At 38.7% G+C, this 19,534-nt stretch overlaps 4 protein-coding genes across 7 annotated transcripts; 1 reads left to right on the top strand and 3 right to left on the bottom strand.

The window, feature by feature from the left end:
• Position 1: 1 nt before the first annotated feature.
• dnaja (DnaJ heat shock protein family (Hsp40) member A) lies at positions 2-2,990 on the bottom strand. 2 transcript variants are annotated; one of them, XM_085167779.1, is made up of 8 exons: positions 2,862-2,990; positions 2,405-2,546; positions 1,783-1,957; positions 1,571-1,675; positions 1,256-1,483; positions 929-1,159; positions 708-808; positions 2-602 (listed from the first exon to the last, which is right to left on the bottom strand). In XM_085167779.1, the coding sequence occupies exons 1-8, from the start codon at positions 2,876-2,878 to the stop codon at positions 387-389; spliced, it is 1,215 nt and encodes a 404-aa protein (XP_085023905.1). In that variant the 5' UTR covers positions 2,879-2,990; the 3' UTR covers positions 2-386. The 2 variants fall into 2 exon arrangements, with proteins under 2 accessions (XP_085023905.1, XP_085023906.1); XM_085167780.1 differs by lacking the exon at positions 2,862-2,990 and adding an exon at positions 2,660-2,793.
• On the top strand, positions 2,862-9,742 carry acsbg1 (acyl-CoA synthetase bubblegum family member 1). Its single transcript, XM_085167776.1, has 15 exons — positions 2,862-2,928; positions 3,674-3,769; positions 4,394-4,461; positions 4,549-4,817; positions 4,924-5,012; positions 5,165-5,285; positions 5,359-5,439; positions 5,529-5,678; positions 5,867-6,043; positions 6,308-6,489; positions 6,606-6,839; positions 6,959-7,176; positions 7,347-7,486; positions 7,648-7,894; positions 8,062-9,742. Exons 2-15 carry the CDS (start codon positions 3,735-3,737, stop codon positions 8,136-8,138), a joined length of 2,088 nt encoding a protein of 695 aa, XP_085023902.1. The 5' UTR covers positions 2,862-2,928; positions 3,674-3,734; the 3' UTR covers positions 8,139-9,742.
• idh3a (isocitrate dehydrogenase (NAD(+)) 3 catalytic subunit alpha) lies at positions 9,108-15,102 on the bottom strand. 3 transcript variants are annotated; one of them, XM_085167786.1, is made up of 12 exons: positions 14,981-15,076; positions 14,589-14,654; positions 14,054-14,116; positions 13,842-13,925; positions 13,535-13,649; positions 13,048-13,235; positions 11,388-11,521; positions 11,200-11,302; positions 11,024-11,088; positions 10,171-10,255; positions 9,925-10,077; positions 9,108-9,833 (listed from the first exon to the last, which is right to left on the bottom strand). In XM_085167786.1, exons 1-12 carry the CDS (start codon positions 15,005-15,007, stop codon positions 9,750-9,752), a joined length of 1,167 nt encoding a protein of 388 aa, XP_085023912.1. In that variant the 5' UTR covers positions 15,008-15,076; the 3' UTR covers positions 9,108-9,749. The 3 variants fall into 3 exon arrangements, 2 of the variants coding, with proteins under 2 accessions (XP_085023912.1, XP_085023911.1); XR_014875241.1 differs by lacking the exons at positions 9,108-9,833; positions 9,925-10,077 and adding exons at positions 10,490-10,703; positions 10,825-10,900 and having other exon boundaries at positions 14,981-15,080; XM_085167785.1 differs by lacking the exon at positions 14,589-14,654 and having other exon boundaries at positions 9,109-9,833; positions 14,981-15,102.
• Positions 15,103-16,127: 1,025 nt separating this feature from the next.
• On the bottom strand, positions 16,128-19,388 carry lrrc61 (leucine rich repeat containing 61). Its single transcript, XM_085167790.1, has 9 exons — positions 19,197-19,388; positions 18,140-18,235; positions 17,914-18,060; positions 17,742-17,802; positions 17,498-17,583; positions 17,352-17,417; positions 17,189-17,257; positions 16,916-17,041; positions 16,128-16,811 (listed from the first exon to the last, which is right to left on the bottom strand). The coding sequence occupies exons 1-9, from the start codon at positions 19,222-19,224 to the stop codon at positions 16,705-16,707; spliced, it is 786 nt and encodes a 261-aa protein (XP_085023916.1). The 5' UTR covers positions 19,225-19,388; the 3' UTR covers positions 16,128-16,704.
• Between the last annotated feature and the right edge of the window lie 146 nt (positions 19,389-19,534).

Below are 19,534 nucleotides of genomic sequence, written 5' to 3'. Positions count from 1 at the left end.
GTTTAAGCATTCTGGGTATTTATTGTACAAAAAAAGCATCTGACTTGAATTTCACCTTCACAGAAAGCATACAAGTCATCATTTAGGTTCATATGAAGACATTTGTGCTGTAAATTTCAGAAAACAAACAAAATACACACTTACATAGAACATAACACGCACAAAACAAACAAACAAACCACTGACAACTTTAGGTGCACCCTACTCCACTTGCATATTTGTGTCCCGAGTTTAATTAAAAAAAAAAAAAAGGATTGGCAACAGTTTTAAATGTGATGTCACAAATTTACAGTGTATTACTTAATGAAAGGGACCGAAGGCATGGGTTAAACCTTTCCTTTTGCAAAACAAAACCCACATGCTCTACATATAGACTTTGACTACAATCACTGTGTCTGACATTGGACGCCACCTCTGGGATTGTCATCGTCTTCCTCGTAAGCTTCACCACTGTAGTGTTTCTGTTGTGACTGCAAATCGGCCTCGCTTAGTTCTACCTCCTCCATGTCATCTGTGACCATCACATCCTCTCTGGGCGGAAGAAGTCTTTCCAGCTGGAACATCAGATGTTCTGGGAGCCAGTTTTTCTCTGGGAACTCCACCTGCAGGATTAAATGAATTCAAGTCAGCTGAAAACATTTTCCCACCCTGTAGCTTCAGTTTAAATCCAGAATTGTGTTACACTGTTGAAATGATGTTCAACTTACCTGAAACTTAATAATAAGCTGTCCCCTTTCATAAGGTTCTTTGTAAAGTGGCATGCCCTCATTCATAACACATTTGACGTCATTGTGCTTAATGACTTCACCTGTTGATTTGAAGGAAGAAAAAAAAAATATTTAAAAAAAATTGTAATCTATATTACCATTGTTCACAATCGGTCACCAGAAAAGCCAGCACTCAAGGCCAGCTGAATTCAAACACTTACCTGGTTGTGAGCTGATAACAAGCGTTCTGTTGTCTAGAGTCTGAACGGTATTCCGGAATCCACACAATGCCTCGACAAGTTTGATGTCCATCCTCATTATTAGGTTATCGTCCCGTCTCCGGAAAACTGGGTGATCCTTCTGATCTAACACAATGATGACATCCCCAGGTTCCAGGCCAGGCTCCTGGTCACCTTCTCCATGAAATGTAATTTTCTGACCGTCTTTCATACCTGCACAAGAGATGTATCATTAGCTAAACTTGCTTTTGAAAACAACAAGAAAAGCATTTTTTTAATACAAATGTCTCAGATAGGTGAGGGCTTTACCTTTGTCAATATGAACTTCAAGGATTTTCTTCTTGCGTTCTACTTTCTGGCCATTGCAGTTCTTGCAGCGATCCTTTGAGTTAAATTTCTCACCCTGTCCCTGACAGTCTGGACACATGCTTTGGATCTGCTGAATCATGCCTGGTCCCACCTGCTGCACCCTGACTTGCACTCCTCTTCCTTTGCAGTTTGTGCACTTCTCCAAAGCACCCTTCTTGCCACCATAGCCTATGATGAGAAGGAAAAAATGAATTAAATATTCTGTATTACTCCAAACACTGGTATTTTTGTTTCTCCAATTAAGTTGGTACTCACCTTCACATTTCTCACAAATGACATTCTTCTGGAGTCCGAGCTTTCTTGTTGAACCATTGTACATCTCCTCTAGTGAGACACTAAGCTGATGAACCACATTCTTCCCTAAAGGACAAATAAATAAAAAAAAGCACAACATTCATGTTATAAATGCCAGGAATACACATCACTTCAAACTGCATCTAGCTTGAAAACTCAATGAGCCACCTCACCTTTTCTCTCCCTCTGCATTCGTCCTCCACCTCCAAAGAACATATTGAAAATATCCATCGGAGAACCTCCGCCACCCATCCCTCCTTCTTTGATAGCTTGTTCCCCTCCTTGGTCATACAAGTCTCTCTTCTTTGGATCTGACAGCACCTCATATGCTTGAGAAATGTGCTTGAACTGCAGATATAAAACAAATAATTGAATTACTTTTAAAAGCCAGAATGAGTGACTCCACTAAAGCTATAACTTGAGTTTGTGTAGATTTTCAGTCATCCATGTCATAGTAAGTCGATTATAACTTGTGTTAGTTTATTTGCTTCGATCCTTTATTAGGCTTCCTTAACGTACAACTTGTGTTGTGACAATGCTACTTAAAAAAGTCACATAAATGATGAATAAAATAGAACACAATAACATGTTAAACATTACTTTCGCACAGTAGCAAAAAACATCAAGTCAGTTCAAGCGTGCAGGTCTTCCTGTAGCCACACACAGTCAGCTGCGCATAGATCATTCCAGAAAGTTCCCACTGGTCTTTAAAGTAGCCGGTTTAAAATTAGAAGCGGCTTTAACAGTAGCACGTAAACGGCTGAACTGCTACAATAAAACACGTTTAAAACTCACCTTCTCTCCTTCGTTTGGATTCTTGTCAGGATGATATTTCAAGGCAAGTTTTCGGTAGGCTTTTTTGATTTCATCCTGTGAAGCATTGGGTTTGACACCCAGAAGATCGTAGTAGCCGGTTTCGTGAACCATGGTAACTGTCCTAAAGAGGAAATAACACACACCACGAACACGTTACCCACAAGGTTGAAACACACTGACAGCTGATATTAAACAAATAGCAAACCTCACGCTAGATGCAAAACAGGGGCTAACCTGTTTTATCTCGTTAAACCCAGCGTTAACGGACTGCTAAATTTCAGTATGCCTCACACGTTACGGGAAAGCAATACAACACCGGCATTAAAAGACACATGGATGTCGCCCATATTAGCTATAGTCAACCTTAAATAAAACTGCTGGTATTTCTTTGTGACAATGATAATTATTATTCTAAATTGAAGTCTTTATGCCTTACTTTCCAGATGCTGCCATACCAAGCTTTGAGTCGCCTTTGCTGCGAGAGTGCGGAGCGAAAGTGGGAGGTACTTATAGCCGCTTTGCAGTGCAGAACTTTCTGGAGAGCTTCGAGAAGCGGGACCGGATGTTTCGTTGGCGGAGAGAGAGGAGTCTAGAAAGGACCCGAGTAGGGGGACGAGGGAGGGGTGGAGGTTACTAGATCTCCTTCTTATATAGCGTGACCTACTTTTTCGAATGGTTACATTGCCTTAGATGTCTCTATGAGTCCAGTGGGGCAAGGGCAAGAAAAAAAGGAACAAATATAGCATGTATGATCTCTAATAAGATACAGCCTGCTTTGTAAATGTCATATAACCTTCTCTAGAATATTCTTTAATCACACCCACACGTCTGGCAAAACAGAAACAATGCTCCATCCCAAATAATTGCAATATTTGTTATGTAAGCTACAAATGTGTATACTTGTTGTTTATTATTGACAGATTTATTGCAGATTAGGTGCTCCTAAATTCCACATTTTATTACATTTTTAGGAGTGCTAAAGCCTGTTTCACCCTGTAACTCATGTGCATTAAGCTTGATTAAAATTAAATGCAGAGTGGTGTGATTAAGTTTTGAACGTGTCATTGTGTGAATTGGGAAAGGCTGTTTTACATGTGAAAAGCGAAGGTGATTTGAATTCAGGACATGTTCTTGAGCAACTGATTCCAATGCACTACCCACATGGTCTTTCCTGTTTGTTTCACAACCTTTAGCAACTTGGGAAGGCTTGCTGAACTGCAAGTTTGTTTTTTTGTTTTCTTAATCCAGTATATTCCCATAAATCACGTTCGTCCAAGTTTTGAAAGCAGCATTTTTGAACAAGTACAGAATGGAAAAGAAGGTCGATCATCAACTTGAGGATAGGTAAGCAACTTAAGATGAACTGTTTTTTTGGTTTCTTTCACCTGCCTTCACCTTTTTTCTAACAGTTTAACTGTGGGATAGTTTCTAATACTTTCACCAGCATGCACAGTGCATAAATGTGGTGATGGTTTAACCACTTAGTCACTTCTGCTGAGTTATTGAATGAATGTTCCTCATATTATAATATAGTTTTGCACCCAACCTTGGCACTGAGTCCACAAGTCCCAATTCCGCAAAATTTTTTTACTCATGTGTGTTTTTATTATGGTGATCAAGGATGTGCTGTTCCAGAATCATCCAGATGTGTTAATTTGAGTTGATTTTGATTATTTTTGTCCTTTGAATACATTGTCATCTCAATTGGGAGAGAAATGTCATCAGTGTTTGGATCAGTCTTTATATTGATTTGCAATGGCTCCTCCCCATCTACCATGACAACAATATTGACGAGTGGGAGCAGACAGTTGTTGTTGTTTTTTTTGACAAACAAAGCAAGGGGCTTTTCCTGTGGCAAAGCCCCGACATTGTGTTGGGTCAACAAAGCTAAAATGAAACCCCTGCCAGAATTTGAGGTGGAGTGCGTGCGAGTGTGCTTGTAGCCCGTGTTTCCTCTGTGTGTTTCAGTGTGATGTTGCCAACTCAGAAAACTACGGAACACACGCAGACAGATAGTGAAGAGCCCACCTTTATAGGTGAGTTATGAGCACTGAATAAGAAGACCTTTAGTGCCCAGTGATTGCATTTGCATTTCAGATTTGATTTTTTTTTTCTTATCGCAGGACAAATAGATGTAAGTCAGGCATTTTCCAGCACACCTCTTGCTCCAGCCCATTCTCTTTGGACCACTGATGCTAGAGGTTCAGTCAAGCTGAGAATAGAAGAAGGATGTGCAGAGGAACCCAACACAGTTCACCAGTTGTTTAAAGCCTCAGTTGAAAAATATGGAAACAAGCATGCACTTGCCAGCAAGAAGAACAACAAATGGGAAAAGATAACTTTCCTAGAGTATTACCAGTTGTGCCGGAGAACAGCCAAGAGCTTTCTAAAGGTATATTAAACAAAAGAACTAATTACATTTTAGGTACGTGCTAGACTACACTGTCAATGATCAGACTTTTACAAAGAAAAGTCCAAAACTTTGTTAATGTGTGCAGCTGGGTTTAGAGCGATTCCATGGAGTGGGAATACTAGGATTCAATTCAGCAGAATGGTTCTTCTCTGCAGTCGGTGCAATCATGGCAGGGTGAGAAGCGCACATTACACATCAACAACTGGACCTGGATTAAGCACTAATCGAACTCAGCCAATCACTGCACATAAATACCATATAGGTGTATTTCTCCTGTTGCGGTGAGACATTCAATAACTTCTTTGTTTCTCCTACATCTGTAACAGAGGAATAATGACAGGAATTTATGCCACAAACTCACCGGACGCGTGCCATTACGTGGCTAGTGACTCTAAAGCCAACATTATTGTGGTAGAAAATCAGACGCAACTGGAGAAGATATTGCAGGTACTATACAATGATATGCACATGCAGTGGGTTTGATTCCACAGCGAAAACATCTTCTCCCTTGCTATTACAGATATGTGACAGACTACCCAATTTAAAAGCCATAGTGCAGTACGGTGGACAGGTTCAGCAGAAGATCTCAAATCTCTACTCTGTAAGTCCTCAGGACAGCACATAAAATGATACAGACCACTATGACTGTTGAGCCTGTGTTCCAAATGGTATATTTCTGCTTTTGGGTAGTGGGAGGAGTTCATGGAGCTGGGTCTGGATGTTTCTGAAAAACAATTGGATGACATTATCAGCAGTCAGAGAGCTAACCAGTGCTGTGTCCTGATCTACACATCTGGCACCACAGGCAAGCCGAAAGGAGTCATGCTCAGTCATGACAATGTAAGCTTTCATGTGGCTATCAATGTGTGCTTGTATGCCTAATGTGTCTATTAACAAATCTTATTATTGTAACTATGACAAGCTACTTGAAAGCAAAGAAGATCAAATGCAAAAACATAGAAATACCTCAGAAATGTTTTGTTGTATAAGGTAAAACAAACAATTTTCTGCACTGAATGAATTTACAGATCACATGGACGGCCATTCATGCCAGCAGGGCTGGAGAAATGCAGCCAGCCGACACTAAACAGGAGTCACTAGTGAGTTACCTGCCTCTCAGCCACATTGCTGCTCAGATCTATGATCTCTGGACAGGCATCCACTGGGGTGAGCTGGTATACTTTGCACAGCCAGATGCCTTAAAGGTAAGTAGTTAAAAATATTTGATCATGTGATTCTAACATGTGTCACAAGAATATGCATTTCGACAACAATCAGTACAACAAGATGTTTAACATGAAAATAGGTGCACTTTCATGGCTCAGATAAAAATGAAAATTTTAGTAATTGTGGAGGTAATAATTTGAATAAGATATTGTAAAAATGCAGTATTGTGCAGACTGAATTCCCACACCCACAATGGTGTTCCCCCTTCATTCTTTTTCACATTTTGCACATTTGCTCTGTAGGGAAGCTTGATAACTACACTTCGGGAGGCTCGCCCAACATCCCACATGGGTGTCCCACGGGTATGGGAGAAAATGATGGAGAAGATAAAACAGGAGATTAGTCAGTGTGGATATTTGAAAAAGAAACTGGTTACATGGGCAATGTCAGTCAGCCAGGAAACAAATCAAAAGTGTACGCATGAGTGAGTAGAGTTTTGATTCTCAATAATTATTTATAAAATGTGCATATACGTGTAAATAGATTAATTTTCCCAGAAGAGATGATTTAATTCAAAAGTTTCATTTGCAATTTTATTAGGGATGATGAAAAACCATTCCTTTTTTACGTGGCTGACAGCCTCGTGCTGCAGAAGCTTCGGAATGAGCTGGGCCTGTCTTGCTGTCAGAAGTTCTTTTCAGGAGCAGCACCGATCAGTAGTGAAACCGTGCAGTTTTTCCTGGGTCTGAACATCCGCTTGTATGAAGCCTATGGCATGAGCGAGAGCACAGGACCTCACTTCATGTCAGGTCCAAAAGCGTATAAACTGCCAAGGTAAAAAAAAAAGTTTTTTTCAAAATCAAGAATTGTAAAAAATTACTTGTGTTTGTGGTCCTCATGTTTTGAATTGTAATAAAGTCTAAGACACAGAAAACTCATTTTTTTACCTATAGCTGTGGAAAAGTGGTGCCTGGCTGTCGATACAAATTGGCCAGTGTAGACTGTGAAGGGACAGGAGAAATTTGCTTTTGGGGACGCAACGTTTTCATGGGTTTCCTCAACATGGAAGACAAAACAAGAGAAGCTTTGGATGAAGATGGATGGCTGCATTCTGGGGACTTGGGGAAGGTTGATGAAGAGGGTTTCTTGTACATCACAGGAAGGATAAAAGGTAGCATAATCTCATCAAACCAAACTATTGTGAGAGTGTAACTGGACATTTTAGGTCGCTGACTCACACTGTGGAAAGAGCATGGTGTCCTGGGCAGAAATAAGACTTCTTTCTCTGTGAAGTGAGTCACAAACAGCTGAAATGTCAGGTTGTCCACGCCTTGCATTTAGAGTTGATCATCACAGCTGGAGGAGAGAATGTTCCACCTGTTCCCATAGAAGAAGCAGTAAAGAAGGAGCTACCCATCATCAGCAATGCCATGCTGATTGGAGACAAAAAGAAGTTTTTGTCCATGCTTTTAACCTTAAAGGTAATCTGCTGTAATTGTTCTGATTTCTCCAGCAACATAGCATGAATAGTGACAAGAGAACTGTTAAATGCTTTTCTCACTTACAGGTGTGACAATGATCAATTTAACCCTATAGTCACAATTTCTATGTATATGATGTTGGGATTTATCCCGTTTTTCAGTGTTGTAGCAATACCGAAACCATGGAGCCAACAGAGGAACTCAGTATGGAAGCTGTGGAGTTTTGCAGACAGCTGGGCAGCCAAGCAAGCAAAATGTCTGACATAACTGGTGGAAAAGACAAAAAAGTGTACCAGGCAATTCAAAAGGGGATTGACAGAGTCAACTCTGCAGCCACCTCCTACGCCCAACGCATACAAAAATGGACCATTCTGAGAAAGGACTTCTCTGTTTCTGGAGGAGAACTGGGTAAATTCAGCAGAACACTGTTAAAAAAAGATTAATACTATACAATAAAGGTTTATGCTGGTATACCATAATATCAAGACCATGTAACACAATACAGGTGCAAGTTGTATCGAATCAGTTGCACATTGTAGAGAATCTATAAATGATTTAGTATTTTCTTGTTCCAGGTCCTACAATGAAGCTTCGCCGTCCAGTTGTCTTAGAGATGTACCACAAAGTTATAGAGAGCCTTTATCAAGGATAAAGTCACTTTCTACTGTGTAACTCTTAGTATGAAATCATGTGTCATTTTCCTTCATCTCATACCCTGTGAACTAGCATAAAATGTAACTACAGTACAGCACAAAAGTCTTGAGCCAACCCTCATTTCTTTTTATTTTGGTTCCAATGAGTCAGACCTTCTTGTCATTTTTTGAAGTGTTCTTGAGTGGTCAGATTATACAAGAACTGCGCTGACAATTTGTGGTTACAGGTGTTATGGTATGATGAATCCAAATTTGACACTTGTGGTTCAAATCATCACAAGGTACAATGAAGGTCAGGAGAGAGGTGCAACGGTGAGTGTCTGCAGCCATCTGAGAAACACGATAGAGGCTCTGTCATGTTTTGGGGCTGCATTTCAGCCATTGGTGTTGGAGGATCTTTCCAAAATGGATGGAAATATGAATGCAGAAGTGTACTATTGGAGTCTGATTCACAATCCAAGAGCATCTGGAAAGTATTTGACAATGGCTTCATTTTTCAGCATGACAATGATCCAAAGTAGTAAAAGCATTCCTACAAAAAACACTTTTCTATTGGGTTTGGCCTCCCAAGGGTCCGGTCCTAATCGTTCTTGAAGCAGTGTGGGATCATCTTGACACAGAATGAAACAAAGAGATCAAATCTGAAGAGATTTGAGATATCCTTCAAGAAGCCTGGAGAAATATTCCTGAAGACTATTTAAATAAATTACAACATGTACAAATTACAAGAACGTTGTGGCCATACCAATTTGAACTGTACAAACTGTTTTTGCCTTATATCCTGTATTTCCTTGTAAGTTTCCACATTTCAATAAATAATTGAACCTATTATCCATTTTCACTGCATACTATAAAGAAATGAGGGGTGGCTCAAAACTATTGTATCTATTCTGCAGAATGAAAAAAAGAGAACCACACATAGTGTTTAAAGGATATTTTATTTAATAAGTTTAAAGTTACACCATTTTAATGCAACTTTTACCTTGCCAACACTGATTTTGACTTCTTTAAAATGATACCAATCATCTTGCCTGACAGGAAAATTGGTGGAAGTGCTTTATAACATTGATGAGAAAGACATGCTTCTACCCAGAAATCAGTTATAACAGCTATCAGAGTCATTTGAATAACACTGAATAAAAATTATGGCATTTCTGATGTCAGTGTAATACCAATTTTACAATAATTACATAAGCAAACAGTAAGTTTTCAAAAAACATTTAGTAAAAAAAATCTCTAATGTGTTTACAGATGGATTATCTAAGCAACTAAATGTGAAGCAGAGTTTGACTTCTTAGCATATGATTTGTTTGTCAAGTGGAATTTGTGGCTGTGTCTTCAAATACCATTGTCAAATACATTAAACACATTTCACCAATAAATAGATAATATTCACCACTGATACACAGGAAAATCACGTATGCGTATTCCATATACACAAACCACTGTTAACACAGTTGTTTGGATTGTGCAGAGAGAAAAATTAAACATTCAGGATCTCAAACTCCTGAGTAGTTTTTTCTTTTTTGGTTGAAATGTGCGGATACAGCATGATATGGTCAAGTGGGCAAAACCCTAACAATTAATGAACATATCTCATTAATGTCCTTTTAGTCCATATCCTTCATTCTCTGACATATTGCTTCTGTGAATTCTGAGCACTTTGAGTTCCCTCCCAGGTCTTTGGTCAGAACCTTGAAGATGAATAACATAAGCATTATAAATTAGAAAACAGGTGTACACCATATAACCCAAACTGCAATTCCCCAGAAAAGAAGTAATTACCTTTCTGTCTCGAATTGTGTCAAAACAGGCAGTTTCAATCTTCTTGGCATGCCCATGAAGACCCATGTGCCGCAGCATCATGACTGCACTGAACAGCAGGGCAGTGGGGTTAGCCATGTCTTTTCCTGCTATATCTGGAGCAGTTCCATGAACCTGATTTTACAGAAGAAGTTGATATTTTTAAAGAACAACAAACACAAATAGACTGTGGATTTTCTGTGCAACCTTACAAAAATGACCTCATACCGACTCAAATATGGCCACACCATTTGCACCAATGTTTCCACTAGGAGTCACTCCAAGACCTCCAATTAATCCGGCACAAAGATCACTGTAATGGTAAACACATAGGGTTACCTTTAGATTTCATAAAACATATACTGGATAACATAAATTTAACATAAATTCATAACATGAATGAGCAATCACATTTTTAATATTGTGTCAATATTTTTGTTGCTTTTTTACAACTCCAGACAATTTTGCTGTCGCCCATGTGTGTTTCAGCTCTCTGTTTTGTATGCTAACTAGTGTGTGCAGGGGTATTCTTGTTCATAATGAGTACCTCCATGGATTGCTCTTGCTCCACCTAACCACTTTTGACACAGGCTGGACAAGTGTCTGATCTTATGCACCACCAAGCTGCATCACGAATCATCACAGCTGTTTAAAGGGATATCCAATTTTCATTCAAGCAGGCTGTGACTTAGAGTAACTCCTCACTGTTTTGTTTGGTGTTGGCTACAAGAATAGGGTTTCCTACATTTACCATACTGCCTCTGTAAGGACCAGTTAGGAGTTAGTTTAACACAGTTAGGTTGCAAGTTTTTTGTTAGAGACACTAGGTTAGAGGTGCTACCACTACTGTATTTTTGGTATGAAAACATAGGATTTAATTACACTTTTTTCTTCATTTAGAACAGTCAGGATCCACCTCCTCAGCACTCTCCTGTTCATTCTGTTACCTCCCTTTTTCCTAGTGAGCCACAGTTAAAAAAATGTCGTCTTTGATTGATAAAGTGCAAAATAAAAGACTCATAATTTGTCTTGTTCTTATGAGTATTTTAACATAAGAGATTTACTGGTGACAGTTGTGTACCTTAAGATATCTCCATACAAATTTGGCATCACTAGTACATCAAACTGTGTGGGATCCTGCACCATCTGTAAGTTTGGATGAATAAGGAATTTAAAACAAAAATACAGCAAAGCATTCTTTTATAGCCATCTAAAACATATTCGGACTAATTTACCACAAAAGCGATTGGGACATACATTAAGGCACACGGTATCCAAGTACATCTCAGTGAATTTCACATCTTTGTACTTTTCAGCGGCCTCTCTACATTTTCGTAGGAAAAGTCCATCTGACATGCGCCTAAATGAATAAAAGAGAAGCAAAAATGTAGTTTCAAGCAGCTTCACAATGACAAATGACTTAACTTGTGCTAAAATATACTTACATGATATTTGCCTTATGAACAGCTGTAACACTGGCTCTCTGATTGTTTCTTGCATATTCAAAAGCGTACTCTGCAATGCGTTTGCTGGCTTGTTCGGTGATGAGCTTAATACTCTGTACAACGCCATCAACAATCTGAAATAAAAAGAATGAACAGTGAACACGACTACAGTGCTGTGCAAATGTCTTGAGCCACCCTTCATTACTTGGAGATAATTTATCCAAATTTGAGTGGGACCACACCTCATATATAAACCGCCTGCACTGCAAGCTGTTTGTTATTGTTTTCGTGCCCTATCCTGCCTCCTGTTTCAATAGACAGTCAAACCTAAATGAAGATGTGGTCCCTGCTAGGTAATTTATATTTTACTTCAGATTTTTAAAGTGGTCTTGACCAGAAGTTCTCTAAGTTTTCTGAAGGTCTTTCAAAGTGTATCTTTGGACTGAAAATGTGTGAAAGAGCAGCCAATGTTCAGTCTTTGTCCCCAACCATTTTCAGAGGAGTGTTTTGTTGTCTTTAAACTTTGTTAAGAAGCAGGAGTACCCAGAAAGAGCCCACACATGAAATTAGCGAAGTTAGGGTAAGTGGTGATTCTAAATTGCCCTTGGGTATGAATTTGATTGCGAATGGTTGTCTGTCTCTTTGTGTTTGCCCTGTGACACACTTGGGACCCATCCAGAGTACATATCACCTCTTGGCCTATGACAGCCGGGATAGCCTCCAGCCCACCTGTGACCCTGAGACAAGTTAAATATGAACACAAAAGTAACCCATGGAGTGTTTTCCCAGGAAATGTAAAGTATAAATAACTGCTTAACACTTTAGTTTAACAACAACTAATGTACCAGTAACTAAACCTTGTAACTCATGAGTAGCTGCACAATACTGTCAAATAATAAAACTGAACAATATTTTCTATATGGGGTGATGTAGCTGGGCTCGGGTTTTTTAACCACTTGCTTAAGGCCTTTTTTTCCCATGTTTGGACTGGCATCATAACTGTGGCCTATTAAGAGGTAATTTCAGTCATTTCTCTTTCTATCATATGGAGTGTAACTACCAAGCAATGTTCAGTTGAGACATTTGTTTACTTTTGGCTTGCAAAAGTTACCTTTTCCTCATTTGTATTCAAGTTATACTCAAGTGGTGAAATGTGTTTGTTGCTTCCAACATTAGTGGAAACAATTTTCAGAGATGGTTTTTTTTTTAAGAAGCTGTTTTTTTTCTTTAGTAAATTATAATCAGGGGCCGAGACTGACTCTTTCTCTAATGTGCCCAAGTGATGCCCACACCAGGGATGTTATACAAGTGTCACTGCTTTAGCAATGGTATCATGATATAACATTTTTATTTGATGTAAAAGTTTTATACCGGTATAATTGCAAATGATACGATATGGGAAAAAATCTACTCTAACACACCGCCAATGCAGTAAATGTATATTGGGTAGGAAAAAACAAACAGTGGAACACTATTGGTCATAGACTGGCCTCTTCAGAGCCTGGACCGCAACATTTCTGAAGCAGTGTAGGATCATCTCAACCAACATCCAAAGAAAAGGTTTGAATGTTCTTCCAGAAGCCTAGAGAACTATTCCTGAAAACTGTTTAAAGAAATTACAAGAAAGCTTGTCAAAAGGTAATGTTAATAAAGGTCTTACAACATGTTCAATTCCACTGTATTCTCCCTCGGTGTTCTCCCTGATTGTGACCAGGTTCACATCAGTGTAGGGGGTCTGGTAGCCTTCAATGGACACGCAGGGCCGCACATTAGCATAGAGGTCGAAGGTTTTCCTCAACAACAGGTTCATGGAGGGATGGCCAGCAGCTATTGGTGTCTTCAAAGGGCCTTTAGATTGTTAAAGAATTCAAAAATATTTCATATCAAACCAAAAGAATATATCTAAAAACCTGGTGATTGGTTTGGACGTTTTTCTCTCTTAAGCATGCCAAATGTAATTAATGCCCCTAATAAAATTTAATTTCCAAGCTGCTGATGTGGGAACACATGAGGGTGAAGTTCCTGGAATAAAGAAATTAGTACATATTCCCAATATACACACCATTACCTAGAACTGTCCTACTGTTTAACTTTGCCTTAAAAAAAACAAAACAAAAAAAAACATATAGATAAATCAATCAGGTTACCTTTCAGGCCAATTTTGTTCTTGTCCATTGATTCTTTAGCATCTGGAGGTATCATCCACTTTCCACCAGGTCCCCGAATGGCTGTAACATTTCTCTCTTCCCATCGAATAGGTGCCTATATCAAAAGGACATTCAATTCATTCTTTTTTCCCAGGAACTTTGTTATCTACAATTATATTAATCATATTTCTATTGTTATATGATTTATGTGGTATCAGTGCTCAAGCATTATATTATTCTCTGATAAAATCTGAAAAATAAATATGCATGTTAATGATTTTTTTTAAAACTGTTTTTCAGTACTAACTTTAGCTGCTTCAAATATTTTCATGACAGCATTGGAGATCTCTGGACCAATCCCATCACCGGGGATTAAAGTGACAGTCTGAATCTGTGAGGCAGGACAAACACAAGTTTTATTGCACACTGATGAGGTAGTTCAAATTTAATATAACCTCGAAGTTACAGAAAAAACCTTCACACAAAAAAGTCTGTAGTTTTACAAGGAAAAATAAATACCCCACGGATGAAAGTCCTGGATTGTGGAGTCTCATTCTTCAAAGCCCCAACTACCCGTGACAACTGAGAAAAAAACAAATCGATTTTTTTCCTCCCAACACTATTCCGCTGTTTATTTATGGAAATAAGAAAAAGCACTGAAAACATGTCTGTGTATAGTGTGAGGTGAACTGAACAGATGTCTTGAGTAATGATGATGACCAAATTTGTGCATTGCTGTGTTTAACAGTACAACATATTTGACTGGTATAGCTGTTTGGCAAGTTTGTATTGGTTTTGCAAACAATTACATTGTCAGTGTAATCTAAATATGTAAAACAATGCAACTGCATGAAGCTCCTATGTGAGCAAGCAGAGAGACAGGAAGACAGGCAGACAGACAAACAGCCGAAGGCAACCCTGACTTGGAAAAGATTACAAAACAGAGTCTCTATTCCAGATGTGGTCACGTCAGAAGCGAGAGGAACTGCCTGCGAGCTCTTTTTCCAGTGCAGCAAGGATATACAGTATTTAAAGTTTGGTACACTTAACTTACTTCCTGTGGTTTGAGTTTATCCTTGCCATTGATCGATAAACCCAACTTTGTTAGTAGATTAAGAATCTGTAGATGATAGACATGTGTTTCCATAACGCAACCTTAATAAAAACATGTTCAACTAGAGCAAGGAAGCCATAAATTGCTTCTACATTGCATTACACGAGACTAAACATACACTTGGCTAAATAGCTGCTAGCTAAACGTGTCGGGTTGCTATAGCAACTACGGGCATATAGCCTGTGCGTTAGCGGTCAGCTAAGTAGTTAGCAGTGGATGTTCTGCCTCTGGTATGCTGTCAGCGGGACAGACAATAAGTGTTCGCTGATTAACTCAAACAAAATTGATCTAGTGCAACTATGACACATTTCCATAAGTTTCAACGTACATACCGCTGACCTCCACGCCTTCCCTGCCATTCTGAACGAACCAAGGTCGACACAGCAGCTGTAGCAAATGTAGAGCTTCTTCTTGTTATTTTGTTGGCGGTATTTTACACCCCCCGAAACGGTGCATTACTGCCACCAACTGGTATGAAGTGTGGAAACCTCGAATCCTATATATATGTAGGATTATATATATATATATATATATATATATATATATATATATATATATATATATATATATATAAATATATATATATATATATATATATATATATATACACACACACACACTGGTTTAAATTGTGTATTTAAACCAGTGTGCCCACGTATATGTCTGTAAGTCGTGATATGACCCACCTGTTCCCACTTGAGCTTCTCATTTCTCCTGCCTTCATTCAGATTTTGTAAAAACAACTTCCTTTGCTTTCTTACTCCGATTATCTTTTTTATCCCCCTTCCTCCATTTCCACCGTATTAAGCCCTTTATCTCTGTCCTACTGACATGAAAGACGTTTTCTGGCCTTTGTCATATGTGCCATTTCATTTCCTTTAACTTCATAATGTGCTGATAGCCATAAAGTGTTTGTTGACTATCAAAAAGTCAGAATAACTGTGCTGTAAAGCGGCCAATGATAAAGCTGAATCTGAACTTACTGTTATTTTTAATTGTCTTATGATTGCATCGACTGAACTACTAAAAGTATTGAAAGTATTTCTCCTGTGTATGTTGATCACGTCTTTATGTCAAATGGAATGTAAAACTCAAAGACAGGATCTCTCTTGGCTCTTACTTTTCTAACTTTTGGATAAAGATAATGAAAAAAGACTAAATTAAACTAAAACTAAATGCAAGCTTCTCATATGGGCTATATTGTAAATAGCATAATAATAGTGAACGCATCCGGATGGGTGCTTAGCGTTGCAACACTATTACCGCCTGCAGGTGGCGCCAGTGGACCGCTTCTAACACGCCGAGGAACAACTTCTGCAGGCTATAACCTTCTGCTTTATGTTTTAAAATCATGTTCATTGGTTCAGAGTGAGCAAACATGGGTCTGTATGAATATATGTATGAGTTGTATACATATCACGCACATGTTTTGTTAATATATACAGATATATTAGTAAAAATAAAAGCGGGGGTACACCATTAAAGCTTCATACACACTGTAATTTCCACATTTTAATTGCACATATAATAAACTTTATGGTATAAAACAAGTAGAAACAGCTGAAGCAATCATTAAATCACCTTTTTCTTTTTGCAGAAATTGAACTTGCAAAGAAAGCACACAGCATGGGACACAATAACTTCCCGAATTCTCCAGCAATGCAAAATGGAAAAAAGCTATAAATTACTGAGTACCAATAGAAAATCTTAAGCAGCATAAAGCAGCTCTCAGCATAAATGGAGGCTACAATATGGTACAAAATGCACACTGTGCAAGTAAAAGACATCTTTGAACCAAACTGAGGGCTGTCGGTACGGGTAAAGGTTTTCACACCACCTACATGTTTTGTCCAACACCCAATGCATAGGATGAGTACAAGGTCAGCAAATGCCACACACTGCAAGACAGCGCACGTGTGTCAGGCAATGGTAAATGTCAAGCATTTCGATACAGGGTGGTTAATCTGCAAAAATCTACAGTACATTAGCCATGGTATATCACACAAGCAGAGAAGTTGATAAATGTTGCCCACGAATGTGTTCGAAATAGGCCGGCTCAGATGGCATATTGTTTTGGTTGCTTCTTCAGGCTCATGGATCGTTCAGTTTGTGAAATCACATGAGTGGCTCTGTTGTTGAGGAGTCTGCATTCATGAAGAACATCTGTACAAAGAAAAATACATAAAAAGTCAAGGAATACACTATGCATCTAACACTGTTAGCAACCAGCTAAATATCTAGGAACAGGTCTGCAGATATTCTCTTACCATTAAATTGCTTATAGGCTTCTTCAATAATGGCGTTATTAGATCTCTTTATCTCCCAGTAAGTATCTTCCACCCATGGCTTGCAATCAGAATGTTCAACAAGCTGTCCATTCTTGTACAGACCAGCTGATCATCATTCAAAAAAAGTAAATATCAGTCTCGGTATATTATACAAGCAAAGGCAAACACAAATGCATCACAACTGTCAGCGGTGCCACAATCCCCAAATTAATCCAGTAAACAAAGTGTGACAACAAGTTCATTAAAATATACCTTTTATGGTATCATCAATGTCCTTGCATAACTGATACAGATCGCTTCCACGCCCAACAACTCTTTCACCTGCAATTTAAGCAGATTAATTCATTAAAACACAAAACTCTTACAAGTTAATGTTGAGCAGTTAAATGTCCAAAGAATGGGGAAAAAAACTTACCATCCAGGACTTTGATATTGGGGAACATCTCGAGAACTACCGCTCTATATGAAGAGTTTCTGCACACTGCCATAAAGAAACTTAACATGAGTTCATTAATCGAGAATTTCCATCCACTGGAATATGTTCAAAGTCACCAAAATTACCTGGATTAGTGTAATTATATGTGTTGTCTTTCAGACGTATATTTTCTAACTTTCTCAAAGAAACAAGGCAGTGTAGGTTCTCAATACTGTTGAAAAGCAAAACAGACATGCTCTTAAAATGCCTAACAACATAGTAACTTATGCATAAAGCTTTTCTGCTTTTATGTCAGTAACACAGCCGACACATTCACATTTTTAATCACCTGCAGGAAAAAAAAGACATTCAGTGGTTATTTAGTCTTACCTGGATATAATATTACCAGCCACATTTAAGTTCTGTAAAACGTCACAAGTGCGCAGGGGCTCTGGAAATACAAAAGCAGTGACCAATTTATGAGAAATTTTAAAGCCTTTTCATGACATTAATCATCTTAATAATGCAAGAAATAAATAATATTTTTCTTCTAAAATTGTACCTAAACTGGAGACCCTGTTGTTAGACAAATTGAGGACTGAAAGAAGCCGTAGAGATGCTAAAGGAGCCAAATTTGTGATATTATTTCCAGAGAGGTCCAGTCTCTCCAGGTTTATACATTCCCCAGTGCATCCAAGATCATGTATACCTACAAGACATACAATTAAAATCATAAATGAAATGCAAATTTTGCAGAATGAAATGCTAATATATTATTTCCATCTTACCGAGATTTCTTAATTTGAGAAACAATATCGACTCCAGATCAAATTCCCCGGTACGTGACTTGAGCAGCACGGCAGTTATCTTTTCATGGTCTGCATCTGAAAGAATACGAGTCACAAGACTTCAGCAGAGCAAAGCATATTTATTTTTCTATTTGCATGCACCCACTCTGTCATTGTTCGTGAGTCAGCACTGCAAAAGAAAACGCTAGAAGCACAGTGTCTGTTCTGCTTACAGTATAAGCAAATAATCCAGGCAATCATCTCTAAAAGGGGACAAAAAAAAATTCAGACAAGCAGTTTCTGAATTTCATATCTGGCTGCACGCTGGGATGTCCTCTTGAGGATAGGGTCACAAACAGATGTGCTGCTGGGTGGTATTATCTCGCCAGTTGTATGCATAAATAAAAGAAACCCAGGGAGTTATATTTGGCTTGATTCCCTGAGGCAGTGTCAGCCAGCTCTTATTAAGAGAGGTAAAAGGAAATCACGGTTGACCAGAGATGATGATGATAATGATGCTGATGTAGGGCTCTGTTATTTCCTTGGTCATCCTTTTATTATATTTTCAGATATGCAGCACAATTTTTATTTACTTATTTAAAAACTAAATGAGCACTGACAGACATGGATTCATATTCTTAAATATGACAGAGAATGGATTGGGTGTAAGCAGGGACTAATGTTTTGCACTGCACCTGCAGAAAGAAAGGTCACGATGTTTAGATTACCGCACAGTCTGCCAGCAATAACGTTACAACTTGTTAGCAGAGGCATTAAAGGGACTTTGTTAGCCCATGTTAGCTATATTCGTGAGACAGCGGCTGCGTGAATTAAAACATGAGGATGATTCAGCCGGATGAAAGTGGGTGGGTTCTTGAATATAATTAAAAACGTTCCCCGTCTGTTTTATTTATTTATTTTGTCATGAGATGATATAAGCAAAATGTTGTGTAACAAACAAAAAGGGGTTATGTTGTAGCTGAAAGCACAGCTACCTAGCATAAGCAGCTAGTGGCTAGCAAAGCAACGTAGCAACAAGCTACCCATCACAACTTACCTTGGTCCTTCTCTCGCTTGGAGTCCATCCTGGGCAACTTTGCTACCTTCAAAGCTGCCTAAACCGATAAAGAGCGACACTTTTAACCAGTGTGGTGGTTAGGAGAGGTAGTGGCTCTGTGGGGTGAATGTGAAATTATCATCTGTCCTGGTGTGCAGTCAGGACACGCTCACTGTACTGCCGTGCTGTAAATAGCACGCAGGTGGATGAGACGGACCTCAGTCTCCGCAGCCGGCAGAGGGATGGGGGAGGCGATAATCTGCGGTGCAGGCTGCTGAAAGAAGCTGCACACCTGCTTAATTAAATATATAAATAAGAAATGTACATATATTAGATGC

The sequence above is a fragment of the Neolamprologus multifasciatus genome, chromosome 7, assembly GCF_963576455.1.
Source record: "Neolamprologus multifasciatus chromosome 7, fNeoMul1.2, whole genome shotgun sequence".
NCBI lineage: Eukaryota > Metazoa > Chordata > Actinopteri > Cichliformes > Cichlidae > Neolamprologus > Neolamprologus multifasciatus.
Note: the sequence above shows the minus strand (reverse complement) of the source record. Positions and strands in the feature narration are given on the sequence as shown.

Coding starts and splice junctions, on each gene's coding strand:
- lrrc61 (XM_085167790.1), bottom strand. CDS start 19,224: ATGGACTCCAAGCGAGAGAAGGACCAAG. Junction 18,061..18,139: donor TCTCAAATTAAGAAATCTCG/GTAAGATGGAAA, acceptor TATGTCTTGTAG/GTATACATGATCTTGGATGC. Junction 17,042..17,188: donor CATTGATGATACCATAAAAG/GTATATTTTAAT, acceptor AATGATGATCAG/CTGGTCTGTACAAGAATGGA.
- acsbg1 (XM_085167776.1), top strand. CDS start 3,735: ATGGAAAAGAAGGTCGATCATCAACTTGAGGATAG. Junction 5,440..5,528: donor AGATCTCAAATCTCTACTCT/GTAAGTCCTCAG, acceptor GCTTTTGGGTAG/TGGGAGGAGTTCATGGAGCT. Junction 6,044..6,307: donor CACAGCCAGATGCCTTAAAG/GTAAGTAGTTAA, acceptor TTTGCTCTGTAG/GGAAGCTTGATAACTACACT.
- dnaja (XM_085167779.1), bottom strand. Junction 1,676..1,782: donor AATGCAGAGGGAGAGAAAAG/GTGAGGTGGCTC, acceptor TTTGTCCTTTAG/GGAAGAATGTGGTTCATCAG. Junction 1,160..1,255: donor TGAAGTTCATATTGACAAAG/GTAAAGCCCTCA, acceptor TCTCTTGTGCAG/GTATGAAAGACGGTCAGAAA.
- idh3a (XM_085167786.1), bottom strand. CDS start 15,007: ATGGCAGGGAAGGCGTGGAGGTCAGCG. Junction 13,650..13,841: donor AAATATTTGAAGCAGCTAAA/GTTAGTACTGAA, acceptor CTTTTGATATAG/GCACCTATTCGATGGGAAGA. Junction 11,089..11,199: donor TGGATACCGTGTGCCTTAAT/GTATGTCCCAAT, acceptor CCAAACTTACAG/ATGGTGCAGGATCCCACACA.